Source organism: Mesoplodon mirus, assembly GCF_964341445.2.
Source record: "Mesoplodon mirus genome assembly, chromosome: 10".
Taxonomy (NCBI): domain Eukaryota; kingdom Metazoa; phylum Chordata; class Mammalia; order Artiodactyla; family Ziphiidae; genus Mesoplodon; species Mesoplodon mirus.
Genome location: NC_138986.1, coordinates 24,884,984 through 24,912,000, shown reverse-complemented (window position 1 = coordinate 24,912,000; position 27,017 = coordinate 24,884,984). Strand labels below are relative to the sequence as shown.

The 27,017-nt window shown below is 43.0% G+C and overlaps 1 protein-coding gene across 1 annotated transcript in view; it reads left to right on the top strand.

The window, feature by feature from the left end:
• The window catches only part of HECA (hdc homolog, cell cycle regulator), a 45,920-nt gene extending 19,664 nt beyond the window's left edge, over window positions 1-26,256 (top strand). The window contains exons 2-4 of the mRNA XM_082633741.1: window positions 11,909-12,949; window positions 19,719-19,873; window positions 22,676-26,256. Of these exons, the coding sequence (XP_082489867.1) occupies window positions 11,909-12,949; window positions 19,719-19,873; window positions 22,676-22,840 (1,361 nt within the window). The 3' untranslated portion in view covers window positions 22,841-26,256. The remainder of the gene's footprint in view (window positions 1-11,908; window positions 12,950-19,718; window positions 19,874-22,675) is intronic.
• The last annotated feature ends 761 nt before the right edge of the window (window positions 26,257-27,017 follow it).

The following is a 27,017-nucleotide window of genomic DNA, read 5'->3' as shown; positions in this document are numbered from 1 at the left end:
CCTGAATCACTCTGCTGTATATGTGTGTGTGTGTGTGTGTCTGTGTGTGTATATATATATACACACACACACACGTATGTATGTGTATATATGCATATACTTTTCAGATTCTTTTCCATTATAGGTTGTTACAAGATAGTGAATATAGTTCCCTGTACTATTCAGTAGGACCTTGTTGTTTATTTTTTATATAGTAGTATGCGTGGTAGCTTTAAAACAAGCAACCTCGTAGTCACTAGAGGGAGAAGGACAGGTTTGGAGCTTCCCCAAAAGCCCTAGCTCTAGGGAACTCTCACCATTTGACCTGGCTCAGAGGTCAGTGTTCGAAGCCCTCTTAGGATGTCTGCTGAAAACACTCGGCAGCAATTATTTATCATTGCAACTGCCTGCAGCAGTGATACCAGTTGGAACAAACGAGAAATGGGTCAAAAAACTTAAAAAGAATGTCTTGGAAGTAGGAGGTCCATAAGGGGCTTTGAGAAGCTCTGATGTATTCCTGGTGCTCTAGAAGACTGTGCACATGGCAGCGCTCTAAGCATGTCCAGGAAAGACCTGAGGAGACCCTCATCTCACCTCTGGCTGACCTTGAGGCTCTGAGTAAGCAGAGAGTAAAGACTAAGTAAGGTTGTAAACTGTTGAAGCATTGAAGGCTTGCCCAACACACACACACAGCCCCTTGGCGAAGGATGGGACACTTACTGGTTTAGGGCATTTAAGGAAGTCTCTGTCCATTTATTAGCTGACCACTAAGCTAACTGAGCAGAAACTTCAGTGGCTACATGTGACGAAAAAATAGAGACTTTACAGAATTAAACACAAACAGCAGTAACGACATCAGAAGCATATCCTGCAAGGAGAGAGAATCTGATTTTGAGTTGCCACTTTATGTTATTTAAAGTGTCCAGTTTTCAACAAAAAAGTATAAGGTACTCAAAGATTTACGAAAGTATGGCTTACAAATTTATTCAACACTCGCAGCCTCTATGTTAGGCTCTGAACTGGGCACATAACAGGTGTTCAAAAACGTTATTTGAATTGACTTGTAATTAGCTGATTTTCAGAGACCCCATGTATTTTCTTTCTTCTGTAGTTAAGTGTTTAACCCTAAGACAAACCCTGGTGTTTTTATTACGTCTTCTAAAACAGGGTCTTTATTAAATGATAGCTATTAAAAGAAGCCATACATTTGCCCAAATGAGTGTTTATTAGTATCCTGGAAAATTTGAAGGCTCTTTCTTTAGATAATTATGTATAATAAACCTGCTAAGAAAACTGACTTATTCAGAGACCAGATCACTTAGAAATATTTCCTATATGAAGTTTATCTGTATAGTTTGAGTTTTTACAGCATTTTGAGAATATAACTATTGTACTGTTTTGCAGATGTCCAGATCTCTAGAGACCTGTAGTCAAGTGCTCATATTATCCTGTATTTGACTTCTTTATAGTAAAGATTCAGAAGATTTTAGTGTGTCAGACCTAGTAAACTGGTGTTAAGTCTACTTATCAGGATATGTTGATTTAAAAAACCTGGCCTCAAATCCATAATATTTGCAGATGATAAACCTTTACCATTTTCATGATCAATTGCGATGATGGAAGAAATTCAGGGTTGTCACACACTGTATTGATGTTCCCTGATTCATTCCAGGAGCAGAAGGAGGAAAGCGGAAACGCTGATGGCATCACATCTGTGCACAGAGTGGAACAATATATCCTGGTTCCAAATACTTATTTGTGTATATTTTTCTATATTTTTCATCATTCTTTTTTATTCCAGTGTCTGTAAAAAAGATGAAGCAAACCTGCTGGCCCCGCAAGCTTCAAAACCCCGTGTCACTGCAAGGAGAAGATGCTCACTGAATTTGCTTTGATGCCAAGCAGGGGGGCAAGGGATGATTAATATCTTAGAGAATGTGGTCAGGATTCCAAAAGGTGTTGACAGATTCCTGCCGTGGCTAATGCTGAGCTGGCCAGTATTCAAAGAGTGACATGAGAAAGGGCAACCCATAAAGCAAGCAGTTGTTTACTGACAATTGTAATTGCCAAAAGGATGGGTTTACAGTGGATCTCGAGGTTCAAATTTAACTGTTAAAGAACTTGGTTAGCAAAAGCAAGGGTCTTTTGTTGTTCACTGTGGAAATAATATTGCCTCTAGAGTAGGCGTGTGTGTGTGTACACGTGCGTGTGTATGAAATTACATTGATGAGGTGATATCTAGTTATTCATAGATACGCTCATGTACACATATATATGACCGCATGTGCCTTATTTCACTTGGCACCTGTTATAAACTTATTTTTTCTTATATTCTTATATATGAGTACATGTATCTATGATTAGTTTACCAATGAATATGACTTTTATTATTAAAACAAGTTGTCATTATAATTGCTAATGCCATTAATAAAAGCGAGATGACTACAGTGATCTGCTATTCTTGCTATTAAGTTTTTACATTGGCGTTTTTTCAGTAGCCATCCTAGGAAGATGGAGTTGGTTGGATTCTTGTAGTTGTCAGTGGTGATGTGACCCTGCAGCAGGTTCAGATTGTGTGGCCACGTCTGTAATACTTGCAGTTTCTCAGTTCATTGCTCTTTTTTCTGCCTCTCCCCTTAGAGCTAGTCTCTGCAGTGAACATGGGATTCTCCTTTTCATATTTTCCAGAAATGAATTCCTGGGTTTGCTAGGTGAGCGGGGAGAAGGGGAAAAGGGGAGGTAAAGAGGCTGCTGTTGGGAAGAGCTAAGCAGAGGCAAGACTGGGCCCACATGAGGATGACAATGCCCGGAAGAGTCTAGGCTTTGTGGGTTAGAGCCCAGGAGAGAGACCCCCCTCCATACACACCCAGAAGAAGACAAGGCAGGGTGGAGTTGGGGGGAGTCTGAGCCCACTTCACCATGTCTAATTTCACCAGTGAGGCTGGGAGCAGGTGATGGGGGAGGCACCTGCACGGTCCAGGTGGGGCAAGGAGGCCAGAGGGGCCAGGTTGGCTGGCAGAGCCAGCCCGAGGTGTGTCTGAGAGAAGCCAGATGGGCTGGGAACAGTAGAGGCCTGGGTATGAATAGCAGAGTGGGAAGCTGGGCCCAGGGGAAGTGGGTGAGAGGCGTGGGCTGTGGGATGGGGGAGAGGCACGGAGCGGGTGAGCAGAGCGGCTCCAGGACCCACCGCTTGTGCCGCAGGCAAGGCACAGGGGGCAGCCTTTCCTGAAGGTGCTGTGTCTGTGGGGCTCCTGGGGTCCTGGGTCAGCACCGGCCTCCCCTCTCACTTTGCACCCTGCTCTGGCCAACTTTGGAAAGTGAGAAGGGAAGGGAGCACCTGGGCCCCCGTCAAGTCCAAGTTTTGACACGTATTAGGCAAAGCTGATTTGAAAGTTATGAGGAGAGGTGGGGAATGGATTTTTGTTTTGATCATTTATAGCCTCCTTCTTCTAAAAATAAAGTGGCTTTCAAAAATACATGTAATAGGGGCTTCCCTGGTGGCGCAGTGGTTGGGGGTCCGCCTGCCGATGCAGGGGACGTGGGTTCGTGCCCCGGTCCGGGAGGATCCCACATGCCGCGGAGCGGCTGGGCCCGTGAGCCATGGCCGCTGAGCCTGCGCGTCCGGCGCCTGTGCTCCGCAACGGGAGAGGTCACAACAGTGAGAGGCCTGTGTACCGCAAAAAAAAGAAAAATACATGTAATACTATAAGAAATAATAAATAAGTGAGAATATTAGTAATAGAGATGATACTGTTGGGAAAAATAATGGACGTCTTGAGGCATTACAAGAGGTAGGTCACAAATGTGGCTTTCAGATTTCTAGCACACAGGAAAGAGGCAAACAGAAGCAGTGGCCTGCGCTACAGTGTCCATCACATTAACAAATGAAGCAAAACAAAACCAGCGACTTATAAGATGTTATAAAATACTGAGCAATGTCCATGCCAATGTCCTTTCATAAATAAAACAAATTTATTAGGCCTGCTCACGTCATTCAAAACAGCCTGTCCAGGGAATAAAACAATGTGGTCCAAGTAACCAACTCTGGGACACCTGGCTTAACTAAGGGATAGCTTTTATCTAGCGCAGGGCTCATGCACCCAAATGAATCCAGGGTCCTGGCATATGAGTAAGTATATGAACGGGGCTGGAGTGGAGGCCTGGATGACCCAGAGAGGGCATGCTACATCTAAAAGGCATTTACACTTCATAACAAAAAACCCTGTACTGGTTTAATAAGACACTGCAGGCCAGACCACCCCACTGGAACTCTGATCTAGAGGAATGTGTGGACATCATCTATGGACTCTTTCTTAAAAATTGTTTCTCTCAGTTGAGCTTTTGGAAGATATTGAACAGCAGTGAGTTATGGATCATATTCTTTGACAGGTACCTGGTCTGCAGATAACCCATGTTGCCAGTTAATCATGCAGCCATATGTTTTACCCATTGGACAGACTGGGGGGAGGTGAAGCCATTTGTCTTTTAAGCTGAGGGCTTTGGGAATCCAGAGGCAAGGGGAGGGGCCAACTCCACTGTGGCCTTTGGTCTCCAGGCACCATTCTGGGTGCATCAAGAGAGAAGTAGGTCAACGTTTTGGGCACGCTGTGCTTATAACTTAGGTGGTAAAATGGGAATTATGTATAAAAAATATGATTTAGGAGTTTTGATTATGGCCATATTTTGAATATTTATGCAGGTAAAGGGGAGGCCATTGACAAGGATAATCAAAATCAGGTTCTAGAGTGTTTCAGAGAAGCAAGGAAAAGGCTTTAAATTTGGATTATAGTACTTGAGGATGACGTGAAGTCTTTTCTGGAGTCTTTAACAGTGGGATGGTTTAACAACTGGGCAGTCTCTTCGCAGTTATATACATGCACACATACAGGCACACAGGCACACACTAGTGCACGTACACATATACTTAATCGGGAGTTCTGTTCCCATCCTATGGTATTGTGGTTTGGTTCCGAGAGCTCTTGGACCGACCTCTCCTTCAGGGTGAATGCATGCAGTACATGAAATGCTAGGGTGCTGTGTAGTTCTCCGTGATACAGCGCCCTCAAGATCTAAATCTCCAAGCAGGAGAAAAGGCAGCCTGCTAATTTATTTCCTAGTACAGTGTGATCCCATTATATGCGAATTGAATTATGCAAATTTCAACTAATGACACATAAATCATAATAAAAGCTTCACATTATATGGAAAATTTCAACAGACACATGCCTCCAAGTTATGCATCAAGCCATCTCATATTTTCAAAGCCAGCAGGTCAACTGAATTATAAAAATGCTTTGTTACCCAATGTCATTACCTTTTCTTTTAAAGAGAAATACCTACTAACCCTTGGCAATATTATGTGAACTCTTGTTGTTTATAGAACTTTTTCATGGATTTTAGTGACATTTGTGTTATTATTTTAAAATGAACATAATTTAAACGTTTATTATAGCTTTCAAAATATCCAAGTATGCTAATACTGGTACTGAAAAACATCCTGAAAATCTGTAACTTTGGAACAGAAATGTGATAAAACACTATGATATGGCATTCTGTCAATTTATGAGGTACAACTGAGAAATATTAGAAGTAATGCTGATATTTAAAAGCACCAGTAAAGCAAAAATACAGCACAACGGCTGCAGATTTATACATTCTGAGGATGCATTTCCCCATACTCTACCCCCAGACTAGGGGATAATCAGTCTTGAATTATGTAAGTTCTTTAGGAGCACATCTCAATAATCAAATACATCCATGCCTTTTATGAATCCCTGTTATCCAGGCTTGGAAAAGATTGTTTAGGTTGAAAAATACACATAGCAAGATACTTATTTGTCTGACACTGAGTAGAAAATCTTTAAGGGGTTAGAAGAAGTAAATTTTCCTTCTTCTTTAAAACTTGTCAGTAGATATTTAGTGAAATTATTTTATGCACACCACCCTGCTTTGTTTGTTGTAGGGAAGCAGAACATTTCTTGCACTTATTTACAGATGGAGAAAGGAGGACGGTTACTTCCTGGTTGTAGCTTTGCTCTAAACACATTCAAGGTCCTTTGGTTTTTACATCAGGTAATATAAAGTGATAAAGCTTTTAATAATAATCGCGGGCTTCCCTGGTGGTGCACTGGTTGTGAGTCCGCCTGCCGATGCAGGGGACACGGGTTCGTGCCCTGGTCCAGGAGGATCCCACATGCCGCGGAGCGGCTGGGCCCGTGAGCCATGGCCGCTGAGCCTGTGCATCTGGAGCCTGTGCTCCACAACGGGAGAGGCCACAACGGTGAGAGGCTCGTGTACCGCAAAAAAAAGATAATAATAATAATCGGTTATATTTATTTATTTATTTATTTATTATTTTTTTAAAAATTTTTTAATTTTTTTATTTTTTGCTTTATAACAAATTTAATCAGTTATACAGATACATATGTTCCCATATCCCCTCCCTTTTGTGTCTCCCTCCCACCCTCCCTATCCCACCCCTCCAGGCGGTCACAAAGCACCGAGCTGATCTCCCTGTGCTATGCGGCTGCTTCCCACTAGCTATCTACCTTACGTTTGGTAGCGTATATATGTCCATGCCGCTCTTTCACTTTGTCACAGCTTACCCTTCCCCCTCCCCATATCCGGTTATATTTAAATGGTGCTCATTATGTGCTGGACACTGTTCAAACTGCCTTAATAACTCCTTTGATTTTCATGGCAACCCTTTCAGGTAGGTGCTCACTCTTATTTCTGCCATTTTACAGCTGAGAAGATAGAAGCACAGGGAGGTTAAGTGACTAGTCAAACGTCTTAAAACTAATAAGTTTAGAGCTGAGAGTCAATGCAGGCCGGCTGGCTGGCTCCAGAGTCCGTATCCTCAGTCACCATGCTCTGGCCTCTCAGAAAGCTCAGCGATGAGGATCCTCTGGTCAGAGCCGTCATACCTGGAGGGGAACTTGCTCTGCAAACAAGGGGATGTGTTCCCATGTAAGAAGAATTACTGTATGGAACAGATCCCTGTCGTAAAATAGTTGTTCAGAAACCCTAAAGTTTGCACTTGGTAGCTGGATGCTGAAGGAGGGTAGAATAGATTATGGCAAGTCTGAGGCAGTGAGGGTGAGGGCCAGGCTCTGCCCCAGAGAGAATCCTGTGCTGAGTCCAGAAGGCCTGCTGCGACTCAGGGGCGGGGCCGTGGGCTGTGCTCCCCAGTGGCCACCTTCCTCCCCTCTCCCTCCGCCAGCACCCAGTCACTGCGGAGTCCGAAATCCGACCGGGCCGAACTTGCCTTCAACAAGACGTTTGTTAGGCACGATACAGTCTTCACGGTAGTGGGTTTACAATGATGAAAACGACCGAGGCCCTACCTCAGGCTTTGTCTAGAAAGCCTCACGTGACTTCAGAAGCCCCTCCTCGCCCCTCCACCCCTCCGAGCTCCCCATCTTCTTGTGACGCCTGAAACTATTTTAAGAGTGGTGAAAACAGTCAATTTCACAGCTAAGAAGCTGAAAATGGTGGTGTCTGGTTTGGGGGCTTCCTGTTAGCGTGAATGAGTTTGTCAAGAGCTTTGGGTTTGTTGGGCAGCCAGCATAAATGACTACAGTCAGGTCCTTCCCTTTTACTAGGTGGGGGAGGACCGAGGCCTGAGTGGGGAGGAAGGATACAGGATGAGAAGCAGAGTGACGGGCTTTGCCCAGGTGACGTCAGCCTCATTATCTTACTGTCCAGACTTGAAACTACTTGAGATTTGTGCCCAGAATGAGGTGAGCCCTGATTATTTTCACTTGGGCAGGGAGAAATAGAAGCTGAGTACAGAATATTTGACGGTGAAGCCATAGAAACAGGTCCTGGAGTGTTCCTATACTTTTTTTTTTTTTTTTTTTTTTTTTGCGGTACACGGGCCTCTCACTGTTGTGGCCTCTCCCGTTGCGGAGCACAGGCTCCGGACGCGCAGACTCAGCAGCCATGGCTCACGGGCCCAGCCGCTCCGCGGCACGTGAGATCCTCCCGGACCGGGGCACGAACCTGTGTCCCTTGCATTGGCAGGCGGACTCTCAACCACTGCACTACCAGGGAAGCCCTCCTATACATTTTTAAAAACCATGCTGACTTTGTATAAAGGAACCTTTTCTCATTTTGCTTGTTAGTCAAGCTGTCACAGCTCAGACTAATGTCCCAGGGGAGGTGTGTAACACAGGCCCTCCCTGAATGTGGGATTCCCTGCTTTACACTTTCCCCTTAAAGGTTTGGTTGCATCAGGTGTTTGTATTCCATTTATAACTTTGTGGGACTGCTATTCTTAAGAGCTAGGAATTTTGTAAATTTAGGAACAGCTTTCAGGAAACAATCAAATACATTTCTGTAATATGGCTAATTTGTTATAGGTGTGATTTTTGAAGGCCACCAGTCCTGTTTTTTACAGTTAAAAAAATGTTTCCTATATGTTTCAGTAAATTGTAAGACTTAGGAATTTGAAAAAGAGGCATGACATTATTCATTTACTTCCTAAATACCTAGTGTGTGAAATGTGAAAATACTTTTAAAAGAAATATCAAGTCCGTCTCAGCATTTAAAAATTAAAATTTTGGATATCATGAATGCAAGGGTACTGCTAGGTCATTCTTTAAATTTGATTTCCTTAGTCCTGGGTTAATATCACTTTGGTTATTGCCATTACATTACAGAGTCACTGCCTTTGAGGCTGTTCCTCTGAAGGAGTAAAGATAAAAGCAAATGAACTTTGTTTAATTGACTCATTAACATGTTAAGATACTAAAGGTGTCTACATTTCAGGTGACTACAGTTAATTTACCCAGTATACACACCACTCTTCTACTGCTTTTCAGCGTGCTTCCCTACACTGGTCTTTCTGCCTAGGATTACAGCCCTCTCTCTTCCTTCTGCTCTGCTTGTCATGTGTGGGTTTCATGTGCCAGTGTCTTTTCAGCGTGCTTCCCTACACTGGTCTTTCTGCCTAGGATTACAGCCCTCTCTCTTCCTTCTGCTCTGCTTGTCATGTGTGGGTTTCATGTGCCAGTGTCTTTTCAGCGTGCTTCCCTACACTGGTCTTTCTGCCTAGGATTACAGCCCTCTCTCTTCCTTCTGCTCTGCTTGTCATGTGTGGGTTTCATGTGCCAGTGTCTTTTCAGCGTGCTTCCCTACACTGGTCTTTCTGCCTAGGATTACAGCCCTCTCTCTTCCTTCTGCTCTGCTTGTCATGTGTGGGTTTCATGTGCCAGTGTCTTTTCAGCGTGCTTCCCTACACTGGTCTTTCTGCCTAGGATTACAGCCCTCTCTCTTCCTTGTGCTCTGCTTGTCATGTGTGGGTTTCATGTGCCAGTGTCTTTTCAGCGTGCTTCCCTACACTGGTCTTTCTGCCTAGGATTACAGCCCTCTCTCTTCCTTCTGCTCTGCTTGTCATGTGTGGGTTTCATGTGCCAGTGTCTTTTCAGCGTGCTTCCCTACACTGGTCTTTCTGCCTAGGATTACAGCCCTCTCTCTTCCTTCTGCTCTGCTTGTCATGTGTGGGTTTCATGTGCCAGTGTCTTTTCAGCGTGCTTCCCTACACTGGTCTTTCTGCCTAGGATTACAGCCCTCTCTCTTCCTTGTGCTCTGCTTGTCATGTGTGGGTTTCATGTGCCAGTGTCTTTTCAGCGTGCTTCCCTACACTGGTCTTTCTGCCTAGGATTACAGCCCTCTCTCTTCCTTGTGCTCTGCTTGTCATGTGTGGGTTTCATGTGCCAGTGTCTTTTCAGCGTGCTTCCCTACACTGGTCTTTCTGCCTAGGATTACAGCCCTCTCCCTTCTGCTCTGCTTGTCATGTGTGGGTTTCATGTGCCAGTGTCTTTTCAGCGTGCTTCCCTACACTGGTCTTTCTGCCTAGGATTACAGCCCTCTCTCTTCCTTCTGCTCTGCTTGTCATGTGTGGGTTTCATGTGCCAGTGTCTTTTCAGCGTGCTTCCCTACACTGGTCTTTCTGCCTAGGATTACAGCCCTCTCCCTTCTGCTCTGCTTGTCATGTGTGGGTTTCATGTGCCAGTGTCTTTTCAGCGTGCTTCCCTACACTGGTCTTTCTGCCTAGGATTACAGCCCTCTCCCTTCTGCTCTGCTTGTCATGTGTGGGTTTCATGTGCCAGTGTCTTTTCAGCGTGCTTCCCTACACTGGTCTTTCTGCCTAGGATTACAGCCCTCTCTCTTCCTTCTGCTCTGCTTGTCATGTGTGGGTTTCATGTGCCAGTGTCTTTTCAGCGTGCTTCCCTACACTGGTCTTTCTGCCTAGGATTACAGCCCTCTCTCTTCCTTGTGCTCTGCTTGTCATGTGTGGGTTTCATGTGCCAGTGTCTTTTCAGCGCACCTTTATTCAGCACTGGATGTGTGCACGTGGTGCCAGGAGTACAAAACTGAGTAATAGGCGTCCTTTCCTGAGTCATCACCTGGTGGGGACCAACCACAGTGGGGACTCAAGTAAGGTTCAGTCCAGAACCTTCCTGGGGGTGGGGAGATCAGGATGCAAGGGAAGAGGGGAGTCCTGGCATCTAGAGATGGGCCTTGAAGAATGGGAGGAAGGGGAAGAGGTTTCCTACGTGCCAGTCCCTGCTCTAAGCACCACCTGTGTATCAGTATATTTTATCCTTTTAAGAGCCATATAAGGTACATTCAGTGGCTATCTGCATTTTATACAGAGGACGCTGACACAAAGAGAAGTAAAGTAACTTGTTCACGAGCACACAGCTCATCAGTGGTACTGCTGGGGTTCTAACCGAGGTAGTCTGGTTGCAGAGTCCATGCTGTGAATTGCTACACTGGACGGTTGGGGTTTGGAGAAGTGACGATTAAGCATTGTGACACCCGGGAGGTAGATGGGGAAGCCACGGTGATCACGGGGGTAGACAGGTCAGTTTGGGCCATTTTGCTAAGTTCCTGGAATCCGACACTGAAGGGGATGATTGTAACATAGCCATAGGCTTTGTGGGTCCCATCATCTCTGCCGCTTCGTTTGGTGGCATATTGTATTATATGAGGCAAGTCTGTCTTCTTTTCTCTGTGGTATTCAGGATAACCTAAATCCCGTGATAGTGTTTCGAGGGCCCTTTTGGAGCTACCATCTGAACTTGTTGGTTCAGTGGCTCCGTCATATTTCCTAGTTCACTGGAGTGATTCATTTTGTTTGTTTGTTTTTATAAAGTGAATGGCGTGGGTTTTTTTAAAAATTTCATTTTATTTTTGGCTGCACTGGGTCTTTGTTGCTGTGCATGGGCTTTTCTCTAGTTGTGGCAAGCGGGGGCTACTCTTCATTGCGGTGCTCGGGCTTCTCATTGCGGTGGCTTCTCTTGTTGTGGAGCGCGGGCTCTAGGCGCACGGGCTCAGTAGTTGCGGCGCACGGGCTCAGTAGCTGCGGCTCGCGGGCTCTAGGGCGCAGGCTCAGTAGTTGTGGCGCACGGGCTTAGTTGCTCCACAGCATGTGGGGTCTTCCTGGACCAGGGCTCGAACCCGTGTCCCCTGCATTGGCGGCGGAAACTTAACCGCTGTGCCACCAGGGAAGCCCGAGGAGTGATTCATTTTTAAAAGAACCCTGAAACTGCCTTTCATTACACCCACGTCTCAGGAAGACCTCATACTACGCTGTTACAAGTACTGACATGCGGCTAATTGCACTGTGAAGGACTTGGACTTTTTGAAGCTTACTGGTATGTTTTTCAGCAGATAACGGATAATCAGAAAATAAATTCCCTTGGTACAACATCACACCGGAAGAAAACGGCGCATGTTTCTGAACCCTGTCTGGTGTTATTACAGTAGTAGAAATCTCCACAGCAGAAAAATCGTACCTCTGGTGCGAATGGGCTAAGGTGGGATGGCAGCTCTGATCTCACACTTGGCCGTGGGTTGGAATGCCACAGCCCGCTAGCTGACTTTCTCTCTCTCGCTCGCTCTCTCTGTTCCTCCCCAGAAGCCCCTTGCGCCACGCCGCTGATCTGCAGCTTCGGGAGGCCGGTTGACCTGGAGAAGGACGACCACCAGAAGGTGGTGTGCAACAACGAGCACTGCCCTCACAGCGCCTGGATGCACCTGCAATGCTTCTACGAGTGGGAGAGCAGCATCCTGGTCCAGTTCAACTGCATCGGCCGGGCCCGCAGCTGGAACGAGAAGCAGTGCCGCCAGAACATGTGGACCAAGAAGGGCTACGACCTGGCCTTCCGCTTCTGCTCCTGCCGCTGTGGCCAGGGTCACCTGAAGAAGGACACGGACTGGTACCAGGTGAAGCGGATGCACGATGAGAAAAAGAAGAAGTCGGGGTCGGAGAGGAACGCCGGGAGGCCCCCCGGTGAGGCGGTGGAGGAGGCCAAGAAGTGCCGGCCGCCCACCAAACCCCAGAAGGGCCTGAGCCACGACCTGCCCCGCCGGCATTCCATGGACCGGCAGAACTCCCAGGAGAAGGGCGGCGGGGCCGCAGCCTACGGGGCGCGCTCCCCCTGCGGCTCCCCGGGCCAGTCCCCGCCCACCGGCTACTCCATCCTCTCCCCCGCCCACTTCAGCGGCCCCCGCTCCTCCAGGTACCTCGGGGAGTTCCTAAAGAACGCCATCCACCTGGAGCCTCACAAAAAGGCTCTGGCGGGGGGCCACGTGTTCCGAAACGCCCACTTTGACTACAGTCCGGCCGGGTTGTCAGTTCACAGGGGGGGCCACTTCGACGCGCCCGTGCAGTTCCTGCGGCGCCTGGACCTGTCCGAGCTTCTCACCCACATCCCCCGGCACAAGCTGAACACTTTCCACGTGCGGGTGGAGGACGATGCCCAGATGGGCCAGGGCGAGGATCTGCGGAAGTTCATCCTTGCGGCCCTCAGCGCCAGCCACAGGAACGTGGTGAACTGTGCCCTGTGCCACCGGGCGCTCCCGGTGTTCGAGCAGTTCCCGCTGGTGGACGGAACTCTGTTCTTAAGCCCCTCGAGACACGATGAGATCGAGTACGATGTTCCCTGTCACCTTCAAGGTACAGGTGTTCGCTCACCTTGCCTGTTTTCTGTTTGTGAGAAGTGAAAAGCCAACAAGAAGGGATGGCTCTGTTGGGGCTTAATTTTAACTGATGACGTGTTTTTATTCTAGTCAGGAGCTAGCTAACTTTTGAATATTTCAGCTCTGCCCAGTGAGGTGGTGTCCTTGCCTCTGATGTCACACTATACCAAGTACAGTGGTCCTGGTGGGTAATTTTATGTTTCTGTCTTGCTGTAATTTGAAGAGAGGATTCAGGTGTATAGTTTTTCATAATTGGGAGGAACTTTAGAGAAGGAATTGCATAAAAATGTTTTACTTGCTATAAAATAGGTGCCTTTGAAACCTGTGTTACTGTGCCCAGCAAGCTGTGTATTCTCTCTGATCCTTGTAAACATAACACAGCGAGGGAAGGGTCAGTGTGTTTTTAGATTAGTTGAATTAATCTTGAAATGTATGAAAGGTGAGACTTTCTTGATAGCAGCAAAAGGAAAATGAAAGCTCAGGTATTACCCTGGTGGTGAGGCGTGGGGAGCTTCTTATTATTAGTGCTGTGGGTGACATACAAAGACTGGGGCATTTCAGCCAGAAAATGGATAACAGGGGGTGGGTCAGTTGTCAGAGAAATCTGTCAATTCATGTAAAACTACTGAATTTATATAAATATGGGATCCATGACATATAACCCGTTTATAACTTTAAAAGTGTGGTTAAAAAAGCCTATAGTAAAAATGATATTTCCCCACCTATCTTCTTCCCACCCACCCCTGGTGTCTCACTTCTCAGAGTGAGACACTTTCAAATCTTAACTGATTCTTTGGGTTTTTACCATCATAATTTTAAAACTGCTATCTTCATTCTCCGATTTTAGCTCTAGATTTACTTTTAAGGTGGATGATGGTTCATGCTTTCTTGCATCTTCCACTTTCTCTCAGGATAATCCATCACAATTCTTAGTTAAATCCTTAATGATTTTGTTATTATGAGTATATAAATATTTAGTGCTGAGCCAAGAAGTATAGATGTATTTCCTATTTCGAGAACTGTATGTTCTGGGACTCCTTTTGTTTTTGTTTTTGTTTTTTTTTTTTTTGCGGTACGCGGGCCCCTCACTGCTGTGGCCTCTCCCGCTGCGGAGCACAGGCTCCGGACGCGCAGGCTCAGCGGCCATGGCTCACGGGCCCAGTTGCTCCGCGGCATGTGGGATCTTCCCGGACCGGGGCACAAACCCTTGTCCCCTGCATCGGCAGGCGGACTCTCAACCACTGCGCCACCAGGGAAGCCCTCCTTTTGTTTTTATCAAAGTTAATAATTGCTTCACATTTTCATTTGCTTAGCCTTTGTTTTGAAGCTTTGGCTGGTGGTTCTAACTCTCCAGCAGCTCTACAAACCACCTTTCAAAAACATGTCCACATACCTGTCAAACATTTTTATGAATTTTTTTCTAGAAATTTCCTTCATGGAGCCTTTCATCTTCCTGCTCCTGTCTGTCCTGCTGCACTTAATGCCTGCTGTACTACATAGCTGTCCTTCTAGGAATTCTTTCATCTCTTTCCTATTTTTTATCTTCTGTTTCCTAGATCCCATACTTTCTTTTTTCTTGGTAAATTTCCTCAGTTTGTTAAGAAGCATCCCCTAGGAGCTTTCTGAGAAAGGAAGCATGGGAATAGATGTTTTGAGATTTTGAAAGTCTGGTAGTATCTTGATTCTATCTTCACACTTCCAAGTTGTAATTATTTTCCCTTTGGAATAGTTTTCCCTTTGGAATATTTTCCCATAGTCTTCCAAGTTATAATTATTTTCCCTTTGGAATTTTGAAGGCATTACTTCACTGTCTCCTGTCTTCCAATGTTGCTACTGAGAAATCTAATATTATTCTTATTCCTGACCCTTTATTTCCCCTTCCCATCCTCCAAAGGTTTTTAGATTTTCTCTAGTAATCTGAAGTTTCACCATGATGTCTTTTTTTCCATTTGTTGGGCAGGATGCTTTCTTGGCTTTTTGATTTTGTAAACTTATAGTCTTCAATTTGGGGAAATTTTCTTTTGATTTATTTCTTTGATGATTTCCTCCCATTTTCATTTTCTTTCTTTCTTTCTTTCTTCCTTCCTTCCTTCCTTTCTTTCTTTCTTTCTTCCTTCCTTCCTTCCCTCCTTCCCTCCTTTCTTTCTTTCTTTCTTTCTTTCTTCTCTGTAGAACAGCTAATCAGATGTTGGACCTCTTAGATTGATCCTTTTTTTTTTGAGGAGGGGGGAGATCCTTTATTATGTATATTTTTGGCCCTGTTCATCTCTTTATCTTTATTCTGCTTTCTGGAAGATTTCTCTGATTTTATATTCCAGTATTTTTAGTGAGTTTAAGATTTTCTGTTATCTATTATATTTGTAATTTCCAAAAGTTCTTTTTAATAGCATCCTGTTCTTGTTTCATGCATACTATTTCTGTTTCATCTTTCTCAGCAGGGAAAGGGAGCTGAATTTGCGAGGAGTGGTCTCATTCATTTTCTAGAGTTTTGCCTACTGTCCTGTGTCTTTTAGCCTTTCTTATAGGGCAAGCCACTCTAAAACTTAGTGGTGTAAAACAGTGATGATTTATAATTTCTCACAGTTCTATGAGTTGGTTGGTTAGGATGGCCTCTCACACATGTCTAGCAGTTGGCAGTCTGGTTGTCCTTGGGAGCCTCAGCTAGAATGGCTTATCCCTGTTTATATATCCTTTCATCTGCCGGTAGACTAGCCTGGGCTTTTTCACATGGTGTTCTCAGGATAGCATTAAAGATGGTGAGAATGGAGCTGCGTGGCCTCTCTCTCTTGAGGCTTAAGCTTGGGACCGAGTAACATCACTTCCATCACATTCTATTCTTCAAAAAAATAAGTTGTAAGGCTATCCCAGATTCAGGGGCTGATTCAACAGACTCTGCTTCTTGATGAAAAAAGTTGTATAGAATGTGTGGTTATTTAGTAATTTGTTATACCCCGCTCTTTCTCTTTCAGCACCTCATCTCAACCTCCCCTGTGCTTGTTTTCCAGTTTCAGAGCTAAACCATTTATTACTTCCCCATCTAATTTCTGATCTCATATTCAGGGTTGCAAGTACCTCATAGTTTCATGGAAGATAGAATTTGTATTTTGTTACTTGTTACTTGTACTTTATACTGTGTGGGGATAAATTTAGAGGGAAGTATTCTTTATGACGATGAATGAGGGTACAAGGGTACAGGGTACATGAGAGGAGAGTTGTCCTTTTTCTATTCATGATGGACGAATCCTTTTCATTTAATCTGTTCACCAACCAATCAAACTTATGAATTGCATACTTGTACTGGGTACTATCAGTCCTTGCCACTCATCAGTCTATAATCTTAGGATATAAGATGCATTTGCAAAAGTGTAACTAACTTTACCAGACCTAAGGCACTAGTACCACCTTTGGAACTGGTATCGCCTGGATATTATGTACGTGAAGCAACCTGTCATTTCCAAAGAGGAAGGGGACACTTTGGCCTGGGTAGTCAAAGGAGGTAATGTGAAGGCAGATGTCAGGAGGGGCATTGGACTTTGATAAGTACATGGTCTAACTACACTGGGGGTTTGTTGATAAGGAGTAATGCAAGCAAAGGAATAGTTGTTCATAAAAAGGTCAGGAGACAGTGAGAGAACCGAAGAGCACCATCTGGTTGGAGCAGAGGTTCTAGAGTAGGAAATGAGTAAGGTAGGTGGAGAACAGATTGTGGGTGTCCTTTCAAGCCATAACAAAGAGCTTTGCCATATTGATGAATTGAAGCGTTTAACAATTTTTTTTTTTTAAAGCCAGTGGTTGCTTGGGGGAAAAGTTGTTTGAAAGGGGTGGAAGCTACACAGTTGAAATTTAAATCTGTATTCTAGATGCAAGGAGAAGAGAGACAGCTGGGTGGTGATGGTGGGGATTGAAAGGTGGGAACAGCTCTAAGAGATTATATTAAAGTAAAGATCACAGCTTTGGAGACAGCTTTACTGTACGGGATAAAGATGTGTCCTTGTTGGCTCACTTTGGCTCTAGACCAGGTAAACGGTATTGTCACGAACAGTAGAGAAAGTTGGGGAAGGGACCTGATCTTAGAGGAAAGAAGATGGGGTACTTGTGTGTATTGGGTTTGAAGGGATGTTGGGACTTTTGTGTGGAGGTGTCTTTCACAAGCGCTATTAGAAATAAACATTTAGGATGAACACTGAAGCTTATTTTATAAAATTAGTGGCTAAAAGAGTGGAAGAGGCCTTGAATGGGGAGAAAAGAGAAAGAAAAGGAGGAGTATATGACAGACCCCAGGACTAGATCTTAAGGGTACCCATCAGAGTGGATGGAGAACGGTAAAAATTAGACAGGCCTAAGAATTCTGTGTACGTGTGTGTGTGTGTACACACCTAAGTACATACACACATTATCCAAATAGATAATGGATGCGTTAGGTGTGCACTACAGAAGTCTTGAGAGGTTTAACTGTTGATAAAGTCTGAGGATCTGGTTGTTTTATCAGCACCAGACAAGTCAGTGCCATAAGTGGGGCCTTGTCATATGTCCGTGTTTTTATTGCCACATCTCAAAGTCCATTCCGTCTCTTTTTATAACAAGCCAGTGTCAATAATTTCTTCCATCACAGAGTTTCAACCATGTAGTCCTTAAAGCATTTTCAGTTCCAGTAGGAAGGCACATTCCAGGCCACAAGATTCCAGGCTGCAGTTGATTATATGCTGCTGAAATAATGTGTAATTTCCAGTGGTGGCCCGTGTGGATTGTCATTCTCTTGCTCTGGGCCCTTTCCCCCTCAGTGCCCTCCCCACCCTCCAGCTCCAGCCTCTTTTCCCTGATTTTTCCAGAAGAAGATGTTTTTGTTCGGTTTTAATAATTTATTAAGGTTGATCGAGTTAGGAATTTCTTTTGGTACAATAGTTCTTTACCACTTAGAACCATAGGTAATTACTCTCTCAGAAATCTGCTTTTTGTTTGAACTCACAACCCTAGAATTTAGCAATTTTAAATTCTCAGTATTTAGGACAATATATAACAGTAACTGAAACAAATTCCCAGCCAGGAATTCCCGTGATGTAGCCTGGAGGTTAAGAGTCAGACAAGTCTGGACTTTGCTATTTATTATCTTTTTTGAACTCGGGCAAGCTATTCCAGCTCTCTAAGCTTCAGTTCCTCCTATCTGAAGTAGGAATAACAGTAACGCCTACTTTAGAGGGTTGTTGTGAGGGTTAAATGAAATGATTCACGTAGCCTCCTAGCACAGTGTCAGATCCTTGGTAAGCACTCAGTGAAAGTTCCCTGTCAGCTTCATCATCATGGTCATTGCTACCAACATGTGACTTCTCCGTCTGTCCCTGTCCCCACCCTTCCTAGCAGCCACCTTGATGTCTTTGAATGTTTGAGATCTGCAGTGTTTGAGAACTCTGTCTAGGACGGAGATTGGAAATGAAGCCTTTTCCAGTGGCTGCTAGATATTGAACTGACATCCTGAAATGCCCCAGGCCACTCTGAGTGTGAGACGGTTTTATTTTCAGTGCCCTACAGCAGAGGTGGGCAGTATTGCAAGAAGCTCTTGTCACCCTTCCCATTTTTTGGCATAGAGGCCCCCAAGGTTATAACGTCTTCGGCTGTTAATATATCCCATCCATTCATGTAACATACAATTATGGAGTGCTTCCCGCGTTCCAGATATTGTGCAAGACACTGAGCCTTCAAGGAGGGCATAGTTCCTGCCCTCAGGGAGGGGGAGAGAGAGTCTTGTAAATGAGTGAAATGAAAGATTTCCTTGTAAGTACTGTATACCCCTTTCTAATGGGTAAGGAGCAGGCTGGTCCTTAACCGCTGAAAATATGAAGGGCATAGTCTGGCTGATGGCAGCGAGCAGCACACTCTGAATAAGACACTTAGGGGTATGTGTTCTGCTGCTGGTAGTTTTCTAGCTCAGTGGAACCCCCGACCCCCACATAGAGAGCAGTGTTGTTGTTGTTCATTACACATTGCCCAGACAGATGCTGGACATTCCATTTCTTCCCCGATTTGAACCTGAACCCTTCCATATAAACTAGGGTGACATCTTTCCTTTACGAGCATTAGATATTGATAAATAGCGGAGGAATGGGCTTATGACTTTCAAGAGCCCAGTAAATAACAAGACACTGAACTCCTTTGAAAAAAAAAAAACCACAAGTAAGATATAATTCTGGTTCCTAAATTGGATGTGGTGATGGATGAGCAATTTTGGAGACAAGAACAGTTAACATAGTAATTTTGACTATGGTGTAATTCTGGGCTACCAATACCAAGACAGACTTTGGACTTTTTCATGATGGGACTTGTTGATGGATGAGAGCCCATGAACACAGACCAACATTGCTGGTTCAGCCTCCATAATCCACAGTAGATCTCTGAGCAGAAAGTCCTGCATGATCACAGGCTGCTTTTGAGCATCTGTGGCTTGGTCATTTTGAGTTTGGATGTCGGTATTAGAAACCTGGCAGCACCTTTCAGAAAAATGAATTGAAGCCGGTATTTAATAAGATTGAACTTAAAGTATGTGTCCCACTGACAATAGTTAGTAATCCATCCTTATTGTAAAAGGGCAACTTGGGGATATATGATAAATATCATCTATTTTGCTTTATATATTTATTCAAATGATAAAGTTTTGCTTATAACTGATAGATGAGCCATTGTTTTAATCCCCTTTGGTGACAAAAGGTGATTTCTTGGCCAGCCACTCTCAGCATCGTGTCTTCTGTGTACAGGGAGGCTCATGCATCTGTACGCAGTGTGTGTGGACTGCCTGGAAGGGGTTCACAAGATCATCTGCATCAAGTGTAAGTCGCGGTGGGATGGCAGCTGGCACCAGCTGGGCACCATGTACACCTATGACATCCTGGCCGCCTCTCCATGTTGTCAGGTTGGTATTTACCCCTCAGAGTGAGTAGTGGGTGCTATCAGGCTTCTGTCCCCAAGAGAATGCAGAGGAGTTAGAGGCAGCACTGTGGTTATGTTGGAGGAGGTGGGAGGGTGTGGAGAACGTGCTTCAGGAGTGAGCAGCCGTGGGACCCCCCAAAATCCAGCAGTGATGGTTGATTTACTGCAGCATGGTGCTGCTGTTACTGAAATACTAGGCAGTCATTAAAAGGGATCTTGTAATTATGTGGGAAATATTTTCAGTATTTTAAGTCAAAAAAGCCACCTTTAAATGGCAGAATAATATGCTTCCATTTGTAAAAAGCGAACATGAAAAGGAACCTGCTAGCCTGTTACCAGAGGTTGTCTCTGGGTTGTGGGATGCTGAGTGGTTCCTTTAGTTTTCTTTTTGCTTACTTATATTTTTTAATCTTTTATATGATTAACATAGTTTCTAGTAAGAAAAAGTTGTCACTTAAAAGGAAAGAAGAAAGTTTCACTTTCTTTAATAGTCAGGGTTTTCTTTTTGTTTCCTTTCTGTGGGACAGTGCAGTTATCCAGGAACTGCCTGCCCTGTCAGGTGCTTGAGGTTGACTTGAAAGATTTGTAGTCCTTAAAGCTCTGCTAAGGTGGGGGCATCTTCTGATGCTAAGAAAGCATCTGAACTTTAGCTGTCATGAGGAAAAGAGGGAAGTATTAACATTGGAAAATACCTTACATAAGTCCATAGAAACACAGGAGACAAAACAAAATCCTTGGAAGTATCTTGATTTATTCCTAAGTGCTTTAGAAAAGAAAACACTTGTTATATAATTCTGTGATATTCATGGATTGGAGAGATATTTTCCTTCCCTCTTAAGTGGCTAAGTCTTTAATATAAATACCTGATAAACATTTCATTAGTTTTATTACACAGTTTTATATCTTTAGCATTATGGTTTGACTTTTATAAAGAGAATATCCTTACCATTATTAGTTTATTCAGAAGATAAGCTGTGTAGGTTGAATTAAAAGGTTGGCACAGTTGGTATTTCAGCTATGCTGTATCCATACTAGTGATCTTAAAAGAGAAATATGGTCGTGAGAGACCTGGATGGCCATCTGTAGCCTGTCGTTTGATTCCAGATAAGATTGACTCCTTTACGCTCTTCTCATACATGGACCACATTTCCATTTAAAACTTAGCCTTGGAAGTGAGATATCATTGTCTTTTAGTTATTCACTGTAGCACTTTATAATACCCACTGTTCCTTGATGCCAGCTCTTGAAATGAGAGGAACAAAAGGAAGGGACGCCTCTCTCCCACACACACCAGACAGGGTTATCTTTTAAAGAAATAAGGAAGTGAAAGAATGTGTGGGCCTATAACTCATAGAGTGTTAGCACTGGAAAAGACTCGTATTTTCCACATACAGTGGAGGCCTAAACAATTAGAATGTTTTTCCCAGGTCTCCCCACATGTGTCACAGCCGTGACCACAACCTCTGTCACTCCCAGTCTTGTGCTCTTTGTACGCCACCACTGAAAGGCACTGGGGTTATTTCCTCACCTTCAGGGAGAAAAGCAGAATGGCGTCCTGCCACACCCAGCCTGCTGTTCCTCACTATATATTTCTTCCTTAAAACAATTTAAGCCCAAACACTTCTTTTCTGGCCCCTTACTGAAATGGAAAACAGGTTTGATTACTTTTGGCTTAAAAAAAATCAATTAACTATATTCACTGAGAAGGTACAAGGGTTAGACACTATTAAGGCATCAAGGAGTGTCTTCCAATAAGACTTCGAGGCCAAGATAAGCAGGAATTCATTATTAGAAAGGAATAATAGGTTAAACAGAGTGGTTAAAGAGAGAGGTTTGCTTAGAATCTCACTTTTAATATTGTTCAGAGAGATTAGTCAGTTAAAAGGGAGTTTATCTCAGGTTACAGAAAGGTAGTCCATGTAATGGCTAAGAGGGTAGGCTCTGGAGTAAGCTACCGTGGTTCAGATCTCAGCCTTTCTGCTTTATCACCATGTGCCTCAGTTCCATCATCTAAAATTCATGTACTACTATCTACCTACAGGAGCGTTTTGAGGACAAAATGAGATTATACTTCTCTATTACCTTTTTAGAATGAGTCTGAATTGAGAGTCTTATAATTTCTAGTTATTCACTGAAGTCCTTGGACCTATTGCCAAAAGCTTGGGTCCTGTACTGCTAGAGGGAGGCTGGAGCATGTATAAAGGTACAGTGTGCTCACAGGTTCCAGAAGCCTCAGGGTAAAGGTGGCCCTTATTCCTGGATCCTCAATTTTACTAGAGTATTTTAGGGAAATTTTATTTTTACCCCAAAGAAAACAGAAATGTAGTAACGAGTAGAATGAAAAATGTATATTGGTTTTAAAAATAAACAAAAAAAATCTTCAAAGAAATTTCATGCAGATTTGGATGAGGGAAGTTGGTTTCAGTCACTTTTTAAAATCCAGGAGGCAGAGATTTCCAGTTGTTCGGGGAACTTTACCGGACAAGTTTAGGCGGCACAAGTTGAGAATTTTCTTGCCACCAGTAGGAGTAATTACTAGCAGAGCTGCACATCGGGAGAGAAGAGTCATTAATCTTTCAGGCTGATGGGTGAATATTTGAGTGTGTATCTCATGCTTATCTGATGCTCTGCGTACCCTGTTTTGGGTAATAAAAGGGATGCTTTACTAAACTCCTGGTGAGTTTCCCAGGTAGAGCAGTCTCACGTTTTCGTTGGTTTGACGTTGGCAGTGCTGTGAGGTAGAGGGGTACTGTGGCTCACGGCATCTTGTGTTCCCCCCCACCAGGCCCGCCTGAACTGTAAGCACTGCGGGAAGCCAGTGATCGACGTGCGGATTGGGATGCAGTACTTCTCCGAGTACAGCAACGTCCAGCAGTGTCCACACTGTGGCAACCTGGACTACCATTTCGTGAAGCCATTTTCCTCCTTCAAAGTTCTCGAAGCTTATTGATGAAAGCTTTGCTTTAGTAATAGCTATTTTATTGATATTATTACTTTATTACATATCTTTTCTAGGGAAGCCTTCTGTGACATTCATTTCTTTTCTAATTGAAAGGAGAGTTCCTTTGTGTATGTGTGCCACTAAAAGGGGGCCTGCGCCTTGCCTTCTCTTGACTCCCGAGTGTTAGTCTGTGGTCACGACCAGAGCCCAGCCGGTACTCCTGTGAGCTTGGGGGAGCGGTTAACTATCACTAAGGGTCTCTCGGGCAGCTTTTAGGGTGGTGGGGAGGATGGGGTGAATTCAGGAAAGGGATTATGTGGTCATAAGCTGAGAGCACGGTAGGAGTTGGGAAGAAACTCTTACTAAAATGTTAACTGTCTAAAGACCCACTTTTAGATCTTCTCTGGGCCTTGGGAGAAACATGTGACAAGTGAATGTAATCTGTGCCTGGAGAGCTGATGGTGTGTTTGTCCACCTTGGTTTGGCGTTCCGCAGCGCACGCTGGCCTGCAGTTTCCCCTCACTGACAGATCATTGGAAGGTGGACATGAGCCCTGATTCTATCCCTGTTGTAGTTTAGCAGCCAGTTTTCATACCGAAAATAATATCCAAATTATAAGGCATATGAAAATATATATATTTTAGGTAAGCTGACCTATAACAAAGAGAATATGCTAAATGAATTTGGAAATGATGCAGACTGACTCAAGAGGGCAAAAAGGCAGAACGCTGTCATCTGAACTGTGTCTTTGAAGTTGGTCAAACAAGCTCTTAAGGAGAATCCAAGAGAATAACAAGATTTGAGCGGTACTGATTTATATAGGTTGCACTGTCAAAGTGCCATTTGATGTCAGATCCTTCTCACAGGTAAATCTCACAGCCACAGACCCTAACTGGTGAGTTTCAGAACCAATTGCCACACTTGTCTTTCCCCCAGATTGCTTATGGCTGCATTTTACCCCTTTAATGCTGCGTTTCCCAAATCAAAGATTTTGCCCTAAGAAGGAAAGGAAAAAATTATTTGTGAACCTTTGAGGAAAAGAATCATTTTAGTATTTCTTTTTAAAGTGTTTCATTTTGGAAAATCACTGATTATAATGCATAACAATATGTTTGAAAATAGATTATTCTGAAGATCTCCATGATACCTTACCATTGGTGAAGAAGATGACAATTTACAGAACTTGATTGGTCAGAGCATTGAGCTTTCCAAAATCCCAGCCTTCTGTTTATTAGAACTTTCTGATTTAAGTAGACTGACACCCCATACCTTTAGAGAACTGGAATTGGAATATGATTTCTCAAAAATGAATTTGATAATTTCAACTATAATACACATACATGCTAAAAGAATGTTGAAAATATGATCCTTTTATGGGTAGCTAAATTTGGGGTTATGTGAATATTTTCTATTATTTCGTTTATACCATTTTTTTTTTCTCAGAAAAACAGTTGTTTTTCCTCTCAGAAGTGTTTAGGCATCATTGCAAGTGAGTTTCAGTTCTGCTACATGGAATATTTGATGTTTTGTTTGAAAGAACACAGCTGACTGTGAGAGGTTGACTAATATTCTTTATCTTTCGGTTTGCGTGATTGTAATTCAGCTGACAACATCCAGCTTGATGTTTGATGATCTGAAGAATATCACAGTGAGGGGAGATGCTGAATGTCTGTAAGAAGCAGCAAATTGTCATTGGTCTCACAGTATTTGATGCAAGGAAAAGAGGTCTATAGGACACATCCCTTGCAAATTTGTCTTTAATACACAAAGCTGTAACTGAACTAGCTGTTTTGCTATTGATTCTCTCGTGTACCCAGTTATAAAAATTGGTGAGTTTCTCTTGTCTCAGAGTACCATTGGATTTTATTTCTGAATTTAAAATGAATAGTAAAATATTTGTTCTTTAACCCACCTCAATTTCTGAAGAGAAACCTGCTTGTATTGTTGTTCTGAAGTTTCAAGTTTACATAGAGATCACATTCAGCAAGCTCCTCAGCCTAAAACTTCTGCAAGTGGAGTGTCTGATGCATTCACTACTTTCTCCTCATATTGTTGTCTACTCTGAGAAAATAAGTATGAGGAAGTTTCACTGTAAGTGAGTAACATTTGATTTTGGCATTTATTTTGATGATTAAGTTAGGATTCTATGGATGCCAAATTGATATAAAAGGAGAGGCATAGGTATCATATCCGAGAGTATCTTTTGCCTTTAAGGCATTGCGTTCTTGTCTAAAATGGAAAATTTGGCTGATTTGAGAATAAAATGTAATTGAATATACAACCATGTGAAGAATAAATTTTATTTTGGAATCTGCTGACTTTAATATGTTCTCCACACTTTCTCAAAGTGCTTTGCTCTGAGTACCTTGATAGGAATTGGAATATATCAGAAAGGATGATTATTTTTGTTGTGGTTTGGATATTAAGGGGTATTAGTCACCCAAGAGATCCACTTTCTGTTTTTCTGATAGTGTTCAATAACATGAACCTACTCATGAGTGACTAATAAGTGATTTTTATCTACTTTAACTTGTTTTAGTTTTAAGAGTTATACCTTGAACAAATAAAATTACCTGCTTTAGTTTAATGGGAAGACTGTTTCTGATCATCTCATCTTCTTCTCTGCAGGCCAGCTCAGTTCTTCACTCTCTTCTGGTTGCACTTGAAGCAGTTGATGTACTGGGTTTACACCTTAAAAGATAGACATGTGCTGTGAAGTTAGGGAGTGGGGTGAATTATCCCATTGTAATTAAGAAAGAGCTTTCCCCAAACAGTCTTTAATTCCCAGTTTTTGTAGAAGAAGCTCATTCATTTTCTGAGTAAAAAGTATTTTCGTATCTGTCTGGGGGGAAATTAACTCATCAGGAAAATATTATTAGGTGTTTAAATCCTAAAACTAACAGATAAACTGATACGTAACTTATTAGATCACCCAAACTAACTTGCTGAAATCTTTTGTTTTGTCCTGTAAGATCAATGCTTAACATGCAGTCTCTCCTCCCATGCCCAGGTCAGTAACTCCAGGTTGCTCTTCTCTTTAGTCTCATGGTAGCAGCTGTTGGGTAATTGTAGTCGGAAGCTGGGGAGGAGGTGAGGAGAAAGTGCTCTTGTTCAGTGTTTTGTTTCCTATAAAAGGATGCTGCCTAACCCAGCTCATCTCTGTGTCCTGTTGACTTTATTGTTATTCCAGGTAATTGCAAGAAAATATAATGAATGGGCATCATTAACACCAGCTCAAAAACATATTCTTATCAGTGAAGATTTCTTGTCAAATGTCTTGGATTGCACTTTTGTTGAGGGAAGACAGTGTAAATAGTTAAAGAATGTTGATAAAATTGAAACATTTGGTTATGGAATTGTGTGGTGTTAGAAAGTTTCTGTTTGTGAAATGTATGTATTAAAAATAATAAAATTTCAGAAACTAACATTGTATTCTCTCTTTAGTGTGTCACTTTATTTTTTGTTGGGATTCCAGGTTTTTGAACTTGGGATTGTTTGATAAGAAAAGATAGTAGAGAAGACATTCTGAGGGTTTGATCACTATTCAGGTAGCCACTTCAAAATCAGTACTGCAGCTAATAAAAGCTACGAACTTTTTATGCTGTTTGAAAGTGATGTACCACATGTAAATTCCCTTTGCAACAAAATAAGCATGCTGTATAACAAAGCCGGTTCCATGTGGATAATCCACAATTATTGTTCTGGTTATAGGGAATTCTATTGACTAAGTAGATAATCCTATTCTACAATTTGTTGTTGTTGCTTCTAGGCCTATAACAATTTTCATAATAAAAAGACTGGATTATATCCTTCTTCATTATAAGAAAATGAGAACTGAGTTGCTGTTAAACTTCTTGCTGACTTGCACTGTGATCTAGTTTACCTTATCTTTCAAATTTCCTCGTCCCTTTCATTTCAGATATTATACTCAGCCAATGGATTGAAATCCACAAAGTCATAAGAACACAGGAAACGTGGGTGAAGAAAGCGTCTCCAGTGGATTCACAGCCTGTCTTACCATTATTTACTACAGATATCTGAGGCATAAATTTTATTTCATTTAAAGCCCTAACGACTTAGGATATTACACTTGTGATAGTGTAATTTATATCAACAAAATTCCTTTGCAATTCAAAAGAAAATACAGTTTTTACTATAATAGAAAAAAACCAAAGTTAAACAGTGA